Below are 13,823 nucleotides of genomic sequence, written 5' to 3' on the forward strand. Positions count from 1 at the left end.
AGCCACTAACCACATGTGGCTATTTAAATTGAAACTTATTAGAATGAAAATTAAAAATTCAGGTCCTCAGCAGCACTAGATACACCTCAAGTGCTCAATAGCCAGGTGTGGTTAGTGATGACTCTGTTGGACAGTGCAGGTAGAGAACATTTCATCATCCTAGAAAGTTATCTTGGACCCTGCTAGCCTAAAGTGGGCTTAGAGCTGGACAGACACAGGGGTAGTATCTGGGTTCCACCAGGATTGGTTTAATTATATGACCTCTGATGACTTCCCCTCATTTATGAACCGGGAATCACAGTTTTATCCCATCAGAGACTTATGTGTGGACTTTGGGATAAACTGACTGGGACTGGCTCCTGACTGCCACTTTCCAGTTGTGTGCCTTTGAGGCAAATTACTTAAGCTCTTTGTACTCAGTTTCCTTATTGGTATAATGAAAATAATGATAGTAACCTTAGGTTGAACCATGCTGTTTCATCATTTTTGACCTTGAAAATAGCTGTTTCCTACAGTTCGATTCAGTACTGCCTAGGATTTTGGGGAGGAATGAATGTAGAGCCCCCAGAGCTGCATCTGCACAGAGGATGTGCGAGCATCACTGTCACCATCAGCCGGGTCCCAGAGGGGCTGCTGCAAGGTATTTTAGAGTCCCTGACTCACACCATGAACAAAGGCAGGCAGGCCGCTGGGCCCCCTGGGCTTAGCCTGTAAGGTGCAATCCAAGGTTCCAGATGCTCCTTCTTTTCCCGCCCCACCCCGGGCTCTGCATGCTTCCCCTGCCTGGACACAGATTCACCAGGGACTCACCTCCTTCTCTGCCCTGGGGCTGGGCTCTGTTGGGGGCAGGCAGGTCTTGGAAGGACCTCTTTGCCATCTCCACAGTCTCTACCCCAGTCCTAGCCGTCATCCTCTCCCATCTAGACAGCTCTTACTTCCACTCCTGTCCTCTTACCATTCGTTCTCCACAGGGCTGCTGGAGTGATGTTTTTAGCATAAACGCTGATTCAAGTGTTCTAATGGCTTACTCTGGGGCAACACACCTCTCTGCTCTCACCTTATGCGTGATCTTCCTTGCCTCCTGCCTCCACTGGCCTTCCTTTTCCTGAGCACCCCACGGGCTTTCCTGCCTCAGACCCTATGCTGTTGCAGTGCCTGGAATGCCACCCCCATGCCCTCTGCCTGGGTGGCTCCTTACCATTCTCCAACAGGCTTCCCTGATCCCTGTGCCTAGAGTGGCATCCCTTGTCCTGTTTATTTCCTTCATTTTTCTTATAAATTGTGAGTCACTGCACTGTGTGTGTACTTGGGTAACAGAATGTTTCTTTTCTTTTTTTTTTTTTTTTTGAGACGGAGTCTCGCTCTGTCACCCAGGCTGGAGTGCATGGCCAGATCTCAGCTCACTGCAAGCTCCGCCTGCCAGGTTCACGCCATTCTCCTGCCTCAGCCTCCCGAGTGGCTGGGACTACAGGCGCCCGCCACCTCACCCGGCTAGTTTTTTGTATTTTTTAGTAGTGACGGGGTTTCACTGTGTTTGCCAGGATGATCTCGATCTCCTGACCTCGTGATCCGCCCGTCTCGGCCTCCCATATGACTTGTTCTGTCTCTGTGAGGCCCCTGAGTCCAAGGACTAACAAGCGGGGAAGGGCTCCTCCACATTTCAAAGCAGGGCACTGGTTGGCCTGTGCAGGACTTGCAAAGGAGGTGTATGAACACCAGTTTTGTGGCTTTTATGCTGTCCCCCATCGTGCGGCTATAAAGGGAATGAATTTGAGGAGGGAGAGAGAATTTTCCTTTGGAGACATTTGCAGAAATACTGGTCACTTCCCTCCCACCACCATGAGGCTCCTCCTTTGCCAGTTTAATTCTAGAAAGAAAGGTCTTAGGAAGAGGGCTTGACTGTGTGTCCTGGAGTCCTGGCTGGGGTTTGACACCTGCCTGAAGAGCAGTGTCCTGACAGCACAGAGAGAGGGGCAGGGCAGCCCCGTTGCAGAATCCAGAATCTGCACGGCCTCAACAGCAGGGCGAAGCTGCTAGTATTCTGGAGGCTGCTTAGAAGGGACCTGCCCCAAGACAGGGTGGGGAGGGATGAAGGAGTGGGCCTGATGCTCCCAGGCAGAGAGGGTTAGAGCTGGGAGTCACTGGCCAGAGAATTTTCCCTATCACAGAGTTGGCAGCAGAATCTCTCTCTGAAACCAGGAAAGTACCCAAGAGGAGACAGAGAGAGAGCTTCTGGCCCCTTGAGGACTGAGCTGTTCAGGGGATGTAGACTCACCACCCCTTTTTCCTCCCTCCCTCAGCTTTCCTTCCTCCCTCCCTCAAGGAGCAGAATCCCAGGCTGGGAAGGAGGAGCCCCAGAAAGAGGGAGAAGGAGACTGCACTCTCTTCTCCCGCCAGAGCCCTCAAGCAGTTCTGAGCTGAAGGAAGAGAACAGGTCTGGGCTTTATCTTCTTATGCTGACACTTTAATTCCTGAGATAATCCTGGTCTGGGGACTAGAGGCATCCAGAGCATGTTTTATCATCTAAGTCACCAAAAAAGTTATCTGACGGCTTGAGAGTTCATTCAAGGGCCAAGGAGGAGTGAGTGGTGGCCCAGGTCCAGTGTAAAGGGACAGCGAGAGGAAAGAATAAGGTTACTTTTTTTCTCAATGTCTGCCCTTTCCCTAGAGTGTGTGTTTCCTGAGGGAAGGCGCCCACGTTGCTCCTGCAGAGGATTGGAGGGTGGTTGACTATTGGTGCCCTGTGGGCCCTGGGCTCTTCCCCTTGCTGCCACGGGTGCATCTGCTGCAAGCTCACTCCAGTAATCTTGTTGGGCGCCTGCTTCTGAGCCACTGGAGTGGCCTGGCTGGGGGTGCCGGGGAATTCCACAGGTGTGCCGCAACACCTCTCAGCCACCTGCAAGCCTGCAGCCACGTCTGACTGATGTGGGCAGATGAGGGCTCCCTCGCTCCAAGATGGGACAGGCTCTGAGGAGCAACTTCGGCTCCAGGTTTCCCTGTAGGGTCAGGCTGAGGCTAGACCTGAAGTCACTTTATTTGTCTAACCTCCCCCTTTGCTTCTCCTGCTTCTTCACCCTGTCACAGCTTCCCTGTGAGCATTTGTGTAATATGTCACCTGCATCTGAATGCAGGGCTGGGATTTAGCTTCTGGTGGACCTGGCCTCAATTAGTCAATATCAGTTGGATGAATGAAGAACTTTTACTGAGAGGCTTTCTAGGACTCTGGAATGCACGGCCCAAAGAAACATTGGGCCACGTGGAAGAAAGTCCTTCTAGGCCGGGTGTGGTGGCTCACGCCTGTAATGCCAGCACTTTGGGAGGTCGAGGCGGGCGGATCACGAGGTCAGGAGATCGAGACCATCCTGGCTAACATGGTGAAACCCCATCTCTACTAAAAATACAAAAAAATGAGCCGGGCATGGTGGCGGGCACCTGTAGTCCCAGCTACTCGGGAGGCTGAGGCAGGAGAATGGCGTGAACCTGGGAGGTGGAGCTTGCAGTGAGCCGAGATCGTACCACTGTACCCCAGCCTGGGCGACAGAGCGAGACTCTGTCTCAAAAAAAAAAAAAAAGGTCCTTCTAGGGTTAGACTAGCTGTCCTCTTCCAGGTGATGTACAGGCTGGGGACTTTAGGAATGTGGGCTATTGCTCCTACTTGTCATGTACTTGGAAGGCTGGGAGGATGGAAAGGCAAGTTTTATCATTGTTCGCCTCACTGGCCTAGATGTGCTTGTCATGAAAAGGAAGCCTGTGAAGGGAAGTGTGTGTGTGTGTGTGTATGTGTGTGTGTGTGTGTATGTGTATGTGTGTGTGTGTCTCACGTACCTGGTTCGGGAGTCCAGGAAGGCCTTGTTGACTTGGACCTTGGCCTGACTCACAGCATCGGAGATGGCAGAGGTTCTGGTGGTCTGTGCTTGGGGTTGGAGTGGGGAGCAGGAAGTAGGTTGTCAGACACGACTCCTTTGCAATGTCTTCTGCTTTTGTCTCCCTCTTTCTCAGCCATTACCCCCACCCCGCAAATCTGGGCAGGCAGGAGATCAAGATTACGAAAGTTTCATAAGAGTCCTTAAGGGGAAAAAGCACAGAATGGGAAGAATACTCTTGGATCTTCAATAAGATGTCAAAATTGCTCTTCGAGATCTCACTAGAATGCCCAGAGATGGGATGAAGAGGGAGTGTGGCCACTCAGGGTGCTTGGGCTGCTGGGCTGTGGGGATTTTTCTGGTTCCTGGTGAGATGGTCTTATGGACTATCACAAGTTCATTAAAGAGGACCCACTGATCACCAGGACCCTGACGTAGAGAAGGGGATGGCATAATAGTAATGGGATTCCCTGTTCCCTCTTGTATTGGTGTCTGGAGCATGGAGGACAGGATCTGTTTTCTCAACAAGGAGAGCATAGTGGGTTAAATAATGGCCCTCCCAAAATTCACATATGAATGGAACCTCAGAATGTGACCTTATTTGGAAGTAGGGTCTTTGTAGATGTTATGAATTAAAATGAGGTCATACTGCCTTAGCATGGGCCCTAAATCCAATGAATGGTGGTTTTTTGAGAAGAGGAGAGGACACACAAAGAAAAAGGCCATGCAAAGACTGAGGTGGAGATTGGAGTGTTGCAGCTACAAGCCAGGGAACACCAAGGATACCAGGACCACCAGAAGCTGGAAGAAGAAAGGAAGCATTCTTCCCTAGAGTCTTCAGAGGGAGCACAGGCCTGCCAACACCTTGATTTTGGACTTCTATCTCCTGGACTGTGAAAGAATACATTTCCGTTGTTTTAGGCCACCCAGTTGGTGTGCTTTGTGACAGTAGCCCCAGGAAACCCATAAAGGGAGACACTCACCTCTTGTGGCAGATGCTGCAGCCTGAAGCAAGATGAGAGAAGCCAGGAGGGCTGGGAGATGGAGAAGGATCCTCATCGCTGAAACGAGATGCAGGATCACTCTGTGAACCTCTCTAGAGCCCAAGTGGCAGGGTTTGAATCACAGAAAGCAGAGAAAGCCCAAGGAACACCAGACACCCTAACACTGGAACAGGGAAGGAGAAGCCACATTAACGAATGAAACATCTACTTTATGCACAGGGCTGTGCTAGGTGCTGGGAGCGATGGAAAGAGGAGAAGCCGTGGTGGAAGGGAAAGAACTCAGGCTTCAGGATCAAAGGCCCTGATTTATCATTCTGCGTTTGTTCCAAATAGCTCTGTGACCTTAGGCAGGTTACTTAACATCTCTGGGGTCCTGGCTTGCTATGGGAGGAGGTGAGACCAAGTGATCCAGAATGTCCAATTCTGTCCTGACAGTCTGTGGTCCTGAGACACTGTGCCTGTCTTGTCACATGTGTGAGAAACGCTGTTACCAAGCTTGGAGCCTGCCTTTGAGTTCTCCTCCCTCCTTCCCTCCAGGATGCATTGCTCCCTGCAAGCCAGTTTCCTCTGGCCCAGCCCCAGGGGAGAGTGCCTGAGAGGTAGACACTCAGCGCCTGCCTTCGGAAACCTGGCAGGGGCTTCCCCATCCCTCAAAGTGCCAACTTGATGGCAATACTGAAAGAAAGTTATGACAAAGCTCAGAGCTCCCCTGAGCCCACAGGTGTGCCCCAGCCTGCCTGGAAAGATTCCAGCTCATGGATTAACCCCTTCGCCATGAGCTTTAACTCTGAACGAAAGTCTTTAGACTAAATTTTGTGCAGCTTTGTTTTCTGATGAGGGTCTTCATTGGGCTTAGTGGAGCAGACCCCATATATCTTCTGAGGAGATTCTGGCTCCAGCCCGGGGAGGCAGCCACAGCGTGCAGATGGAATGATTGTGTGTTTAGAACATGGTCCTGAGAGGCTCCTCAGTTTTCACAAGAGCGCATGGGCTCTCCCTGCAGCATAGCGTTCACTGGTGGAATCCAGAAGCACACCAGGGAGAGCAGCCTCAGGTTGTCCCCCAGCCACGTCTCCCCAAGGCTTAGCTCCCAGAGAGAAATTCTGGAGCTCTGCCTGACAGATTTCCCCACCTGTCTTGCAGACCCTCTCCGAATCTTCTCCACTTGGAATAGGCCAGACCAGGAGAACGCTGTATCTGGATCAGGTCATTTCAGCCTCTTTCACCCCTGTCCGCCTCCAATTTTTCCTCTAATAATTTGTATCTTGTTGGATGTACTTTCTGTAAGCTAACTCTAGAGAAAAGGCAAGGCATGAATAAATACCTCTCTGGCCAAGATTCTTTCTGTTACTTCCCCCTTCCCCAAGATGAGTTCTCAAACAGCTTAACCTCTCAGTGGGCTCTTGTCCTTAGAGTTGTATGGCCCCAAGGAGGAAGAGATTCTGTGACCTCCTATCCCTCTGTCACCATATTTTGCAACTTCAGGGGACCCATTGCAGGGTTCATTGAGTTAGCAGAAATCTGCCCTTCAAACAAACAGAGATGATGGTTTTGGAGGAAAAGGTATCATTGACTTTAAAAAACAAATTGTGGTAAAAAAACAAACAAACAAACAAAAAAACAAAAAAAACCATGGCCAAGTGTGGTGGCTCACGCCTGTAATCCCAGCACTTTGGGAGGCCAAGGTAGCAGATCACTTGAGGTCGGGGTTGGAGACCAGCCTGGCCAACATGGTAAAACCCTGTCTCTACTAAAAATACAAAAATTAGCCAGGGGTAGTGGCATACACTGGCAATTCCAGCTACTGGGGAGTCTGAGGCAGGAGAAATGCTTGAACCTGGGAGGTGGAGGTTCTAGTGAGCCAAGATTGAACCACTGCATCCCAGCTGGGTGACAGAGTGAGACTCCATCTCCAAAAAAAAAAAAAAAAAAAAAAAAAAAAAGAAAAGAAAAAAACCAAAAACCCAAAAAAACCACATAGCATAAAATCTAGCATCCTAGTCACTTAAACTATGTAATACTATAATGTCAGGTATATTCACATGTTGTACAATGGATCTCTAGAACATTTTCATCCTGTAAAAACTGAAACCCTATACCCATTGAACACCAACTCCCTATTTCCTCTTCCCCCCAGCTCCTGGCAGCCAGCACATCATTGATTTTTTTAAGAGGGCTGTGGGCACAAGCATTCATTATGTTGTTCATTCATTATGTTGAATGACTAATGCATTTCATAATAAATGACAAACACAAGGTAAAAAATTAGTCCATTTTTAGAAAAGGCATCACCTGAGACAGCCTGAGGAAGACAAGATCATAGAAGAAGACATGAAAGTTGAGAAAATTAAACAGGAAATAATACTTAAGTACTCATTTCTCCTCTCCTCTTCTTTGGGACCCCCTTCATGCTCTCCTCACTGGAAAGTGGAGGAGGGGGGACTTCAAGGCCAGAGATAAATTATTTTCCCATGTCTTTGGCAATGTTCTTGGTGGGTGTGAAGGAAGGGTGTGAACAAAAATCAGAGCCAGGTAAATACAAGTCATGTCACTGAAAAGGGGGTACGCAAAAAGATTCTAGAGGAACACTGTCTGCAGCCAGAACCACGCAGGGCAAGAGGGCATGGGGCTTTAGAGTGTAAAAGACCAACAAGAGACTTCTGTGATGTGTGGATATTTATCTGCATTCTTATCAACATGGTGAGTGCAGAAACCATTTCCCAAGCCCTTTGGTTTGCAGCAAAGCCTGGAGCCTTCCCTGGGACATGAAGCACTATCTGGAGACAGAGCCACAGCCTTTGCCCCTCAAATGCCAGGCTGGTCCACAATCCCATGCCTCCACTCATGCTCTTCCTTATACAATACCCTCTCTGCCTAATAAACTCCTATTCATCCTTCAAAACCCAGACCAAATGCCACCTTCTCTGTGAAGTTTACCAGTTTTCTGCAGGAAAAGTTAGATCGTTCTTTTTTCTGTCCTCCCACAATATTTCATCCATATCTCATATTACTGTCTTCACATCTGTTTCCCCTATCAGACCATGAAATCCCGAAGGGCTCCATCTTATGTATTTGTTTTCCAGGACCTAAGTATGTCAAAATATAATAGGTGTTGGGTGCATGCTGAATGAATGAAACTCCTAGAGCAGAGAAGTTCGGCATCTGGAGGTTGCAGAGGGAGAGGGCAGAGATGGTCTCTCGGCAAGCCTCTCACACTGTAGTGTGCCTACTAATCACCTAGAGATTGGGGTAAATGCAGATTCTGACTCAGAAAGTCATAGAAGGGGCCTGAAAGTCTGCACTTCCCGTAAGCTCCAGGTGATGATGATGTTGCTGGTCTGCAGACCACACTCTGAGTACCAAGACCTTCCAGACTTTGGTTCTCAATGTTGCTGAGCAGTCACCAAAGAGATGGGGGAAGGCCCGAGAAGGGATGAAGTCAGTGAAATTCTCTTCCATGACTGGAAAGAGCCCTGTGGAGGGTGGTGGAGTGAGCCAATAGGAAAGCCATAATTCTTGCCCCATCACCCACAGGAACACTCTCTTGATCTTTTGAGTGACTCCAAGATCAGGATGAGAATGAAGCGATAGCTCTTATCAAGCCCTCTAGAGCTGAAATAATCTACCTCAACCAAAAGATTTGAGGCACACAATTGCATCAAAAACAAATATTATTTAACCATCCCATTCTCCCAAAATGAAGCCTGCCTAGTACTGCTGCAAACAGGTCACACACCTGCTTGAGAGCCAGGTGTCCACAGGGCACTTCAGACAGCTAGGACTGGGCAAACTAGATGGTCGGATCTGCTGCAGATGGCAGGCATGAGATGCTGGACATGAGATGAAGACCTGACAGCTCCGGCTTAGAGAACGCCTTAAAACACTGCAAAATTTCCACTATAGTGGAGAGGCCAGATTTCATCACACTGTCTCAAGAATAGCACAGGGAGCACCATTGTGTCAATGGTTTTCCCTAAATTCCCATATGATTTTGGACACATTAAATTGCTTAGATCTCAGTTCCTAAGCAGGGTGGATAAGAGAGGTCTATGGTACCTTCCAGCCCGAAGAGTCTATGATTCTGTGACATAGTTTTCAGACACAGAAAAGCCTTTTTCCCCTACAGTGGTTGGGGGAGGCTTAATTACATTCTCTCATATACCAAACAAGGGGAGTGTGCCATGGGGTGGCTAAAGCTGGCATCAGAAAATGCCTGATAGAGACAACTCCAAATCCAGTGCTAAGCTTTCTGAGAAGACGTTAGGAAATTTTATCATCAACTTTGCAGAAACCAGGAAAGATGAAAGTTGACGAGTCTTACCTGCCCAGTGCCTTGTCTTTTTGCAGCAACCAGGGAGTTGCTCTGCTTGGAGGAGGTGGTCTTTTATACCTTCCAGCAAGAATGTATTTCTGGGAAAGGCCCAGATGGAAAGATTTTGGTGTGGCTTGGAGGAGACGCTGAGGCTTAGCAGGAAATACCATGTGACTCTGGGCACATGCACCAGGAAACTGCAGAATGGCAGGGATTGGTTGATGCAATACCACTGACTGTGGGTGCAGCAGCTCCTCTTTCCATCTTCCACCTTAAATGCATGATCCTGATCTAGTCCTGGAAGGCAAAGCTGCACGCCCTGAGCACATTTGTCCCTCTTAAACTCCTAATGGGATCCGAATAGCTCTTAGAATTATGAACAATTATTAGGTAGATGCAAAAGTAATTGCAAAAACCCCAATTACTTTTGCACCAACCTAAATGGTTCTCCTCCCCATTCATATATTCGCTGCCCTTTGATCCCTCCCTTACTTTCCACCCAGTTTACTGTGGAATCCAATGGATTCATCTTTTGGATTTAAAATGATAATAAACATTATTTTTTTTTGGTCAAAATTTCAAAACACTTTTGGCCACCGAAGGGTGAGAAGAGCCCTAAGGTTGTCATTAGGATAGTGGGTTGCAGTCCCTGCCTCTGCCATTGTATGGCTCTAGGCAAGTCACTTCATCTTCTGGTGTCTCAAATTTTCTAGTAGTGAAATCAATGGTTGGTTTTGGTGATTATTAAGATTCTATGACTTCATGCCTTCTATTGGGTGGCCCATTAAAAAACTCCAGTATCTGGGAGGTTGAGGTGGGTGGATCACTTGAGTTCGAGACCAGCCTGGTCAACATGGTGAAAACCCGTCTCTATTAAAACACAAAAATTAGCTAGGCATGGTGGTGCATGCCTGTAATATTTTAGCAATAGCTACCTGGGAGGCTGAGGTGGGAGAATCACTTGAACCTGGGAGGCAGGGGTTGCAGTGAGCCAAGATCATGCCATTGCACTCCAGCCTGGGTGACAGGACGAGACTCTGTCTCAACAAAACAAAACAAAACAAAACAAAATAAAACCACCACTGTCCTATAAATTATTGACCTAAAGCTCAAGTATAATGCTACATACCTTTCCTACCTCAATGACTTTGGAAATTCAAGCTCATTAGATTCATATAAGAAGGAAATAGGAAGATTCTGAGAAAACAAAATTTTGTGAGAGTGTATTTTACGGACAGACAATTTAAAATATAATAAGCCTCTTTACGAAATCATACTCTGAGTTGAAAATACTCTGGGAGCAACTGTCAAAAATGTATCAACCCTAAACCAGACTTCTTGGTTCACCTTCAAAAAAGTGATATTTCCTTTCTCTAGATGATGGAATATATCTAAAAACTGCTTCTCTTGTGATGATTCCAGGCAAATGAGCTGGGCATCTCAGAAGAAGGCAGGTGTCCAGGAGAGGTGAGTGAGACATCAGGCTCTTCTTGTTTTCTTTGAAACACACTTCATCTCCTTAGCCAAGCATTGTTTCTTTGACCATTCCTTGAACTTTGGCACATGCTTCTCAAGGTTCTTGCCTCTGAGTTTTATGCTTAATGTGTTCAGGAAGTTGTGTCATTGGGCAGATCTTGACCTAGTTGGTTCTGAATAATTTGAAGATGGAACTTCCTTTTAGAAGACCCTATGGGATAACATTGCTTCCTATGTACAAAATACAGTGAGTTATGGAGTCAGGGTAACAGCAAAATACAGGTCTGATCATTCCTGGGTTTTATCATATTATGACACGATATGATATGTCCTAGATTTGGTCTTTCTGTAATGGGTCAAATAGGATGTGGCAGTGTCAACTCCAGCCCAGTAAGGTCCTTCCTTGATATTGGCATGAAGCACACCTGGAGGCAGTCAATCTGACAGTGACATGCCTATTGTCCTATAGCTAATTTTTATTTTAGAGCTTTGCTGACATGTGATGACATGTTGTCATGGGTTTATCTCAGTCTAGTCAAATCTGTAGCACAGGTAGATGTCTTCCCATGTGGGAATGGCAAATTGGCCTGAGAAATGGAGAGTGGAAGGCAGAAAGTCCAGGAGAAAGCTAAAAAGGCCAATAGCTTCTCATATGACAGTGCAGAGTCCAAGATATTTTAGCAATAGCAGCAGCAGCAGGGAGTACCCAATGAAGATAAGGTCTATTGCTGGCACATGGCAGTACACACACCCACACACATACACAAACATGCATACACACTTCCCAGAAACACAGTTTATAAATGAGACTGATTTTGGACATAGCTGGCTCACCTCTGTCACCTTCTAGAATTAGAATGCTGCATGCTGCATACACAACCTTTGGTTGATCCAAAGGATACTCATGGTCAGTAACACAGTGACCAATCTATTTGTGTAAGGTGATTGTAGCTCTCACACTGGGCCCATGTCAGGTGCCGTCTCCCATGGACGCGCAGCTAGTCCCTTCCTTAGCTGTCTGTTTTCACCCTTGTCTGCTGGCTTGGCTGTCATTCATAGCTGGGCAGGGTTTTTGTTTTGTTTTGTTTTGTTTTTCCTGACTCAAATGCATTTCCTTTTGTTGCTTTCCTAGAACACCAAACAAACAGACTTCTTGTCCCAAGGATGGCTTTATATGCCCATGTTTACCCCTTTTGGAATTCATCCACTAGTTCTACCCCAGAGAAGGGAGGAACCCAGGCACTCTGGCTTAAGCTGTCCCTGGCCTCTGGAGGGGTGTGCAGATGGCAGAGCTTCTCTGAATGGTGTCCCGGGGCAGCATGAGCTGTTGGAAGGGATGGGGACATTGCCAGGCAGCCCCCTTTGGAGAGAGGAGGGATTTGTAGATGAGAAAAAGAAATATTTGGGATGGGTTATATGTCTCCCTAGCAGACAGGAGGAGGCTCTGTTACCTTCTCCCAGCAGTTTTTTCTTTCTTTCTTTCTTTCTTTTTTTTTTTTTGAGACAAGGTCTCACTCTGTCACCCAGGCTGGAGTGCAGTAGTGTGATCACCAATCAGTGCAAGGGCTCAAGCCATCCTCCCACCTCAGCCTCCCAAGTAGCTGGGACTACAGGTATGTGCCACCATTCCCTACTAGTTTTTAATTTTTTGTAGAGACAGATGTTCTCTACTAGTCCCTATGTTGCCCAGACTAGTCTAGAACTCCTGAGCTCAAGTGATCCTCCTGCCTGGGCCTCCCAAAGTGCTAGGATTATAAGCATGAGCCACTGAGCCCGGCCTCCTGGTATTTTTTAGTGGGAGAATTGATCTGATGCTTGGTGGCTTCTGAGATTGGCATAACATAAGGGTTCCAACTGGCAAACCTATGATCAATGAATTTTTCCAATTAGCCACAGCATGTTGGGACTGAAGGGCTTCCCTGGGAACCAGCCTGGTGGGTGGGCAGAATGCTGTCTCTTCCTTCTCTTCATTAATGGAAATTTTTTTTTTTTTTTTCAGTTAACGCCATTCACCGATTTCCCCTCAGTGTTCCCTCTTTCCCTGTTCCTCTTAAATATTCACTGAGCACCTAATAGTATGTGCTTCTGATTTTTTTCTTACTCCTAATCCTCTCTCTTCCTAATTAGTTGATAAATTATGAATTTTAATAAGTTTGCTTAACCAAAAAAGCTGTCAGATCTGTTCCCTGCCTTGGCAGGATAATGTAGGTATAGGGCTGGGAAAGGGGACAGACCTCAATGGAGCAAGACAATCTGACCCTGAATAAATCCTAAGTTGCTCAGAGTAGAGATGGGGCAATAAACCAGCTCCCACTTAAGCCACAAATAAAGAAACACAGTATTTTAAACAAAAAACAATCTTGATTGCTATTGTTATTCTGTGAGCAGTCTGATATGCTTTGTGATAAGTCCATAAAGAAAATATCATGCCAATAAATGCCCTGTTTCTCAAGCAAGCAAGCATGTATATGTGTGTGTGTATGTGTTTGCACATGCACGTGCATACAGATGTGACAAAGCAACTAGCGAAAATGCAAGGAGCACTGGATTATTAAAACTCAGCAAGCCTGGCTCTAGTCCTAGCTTGCTAGTCAGCAGCATGTGACATTGGGGAAATTACTCTTTATTCAGAGGCCTCAGTTTCCTTCTCTGGAAAGAGAAATGGGTCCACTAAGTAATTGTGTTGGTTCCCTTGGGCTGTGATGTTTAAAATTCAATTGTGAATCAGTAGATCTTGTAGGTCCCAGTGCCAGTCAGCTTCTGCCTCATTGTACAGTCTTGTACACATTACACACCTTCAGGTTCTCTTTATATAAAAGGGGGATGAGAATCCTATGTTCTTACTCTTAGGACCAGCTGGGATGGGGCAGGAGGACAACTATCCCAAAGGCTGTTTCTCCTTAGTTCTGAGGGACAACCAGGAACAAAAAAAACAGGAAAAATCTTGTTGAGAAAGAAGAAAAATTCTGCTGGGAATGTGATCATTCTCTCAGTCACTCAAGTTGGAAACCAGGGAGACACCCTGGGTACTTCTCTTTTTTTCTTTCCCTTTTTTCTCTTCCTTCCTCCCATCTTCTTGGTCACCGAATCCTGTCCATTTTTCCTTCATAAATCTCTTGCAACTGTGGCTTCCTTGACTTCCCCACATTCTGGTTCTGCCCTGCCCTG

At 47.0% G+C, this 13,823-nt stretch overlaps 1 protein-coding gene across 3 annotated transcripts in view; it reads right to left on the reverse strand.

Moving 5' to 3' along the window:
• The window catches only part of LPO (lactoperoxidase), a 30,983-nt gene extending 21,488 nt beyond the window's left edge, over window positions 1-9,495 (reverse strand). Inside the window, exons 1-3 of one of the 3 annotated variants that reach the window (XM_010372928.2) lie at window positions 9,189-9,495; window positions 4,847-4,924; window positions 3,826-3,913 (exon numbers count right to left, since the gene is read on the reverse strand). In XM_010372928.2, coding sequence (XP_010371230.2) covers window positions 3,826-3,913; window positions 4,847-4,922 — 164 coding nt within the window. In that variant the 5' untranslated portion in view covers window positions 4,923-4,924; window positions 9,189-9,495. The remainder of the gene's footprint in view (window positions 1-3,825; window positions 3,914-4,846; window positions 4,925-9,188) is intronic. The other 2 variants (XM_010372930.2, XM_010372927.2) reach the window with 2 other exon arrangements.
• Window positions 9,496-13,823: the final 4,328 nt, after the last annotated feature.

This window comes from Rhinopithecus roxellana, chromosome 19, assembly GCF_007565055.1.
Source record: "Rhinopithecus roxellana isolate Shanxi Qingling chromosome 19, ASM756505v1, whole genome shotgun sequence".
NCBI lineage: Eukaryota > Metazoa > Chordata > Mammalia > Primates > Cercopithecidae > Rhinopithecus > Rhinopithecus roxellana.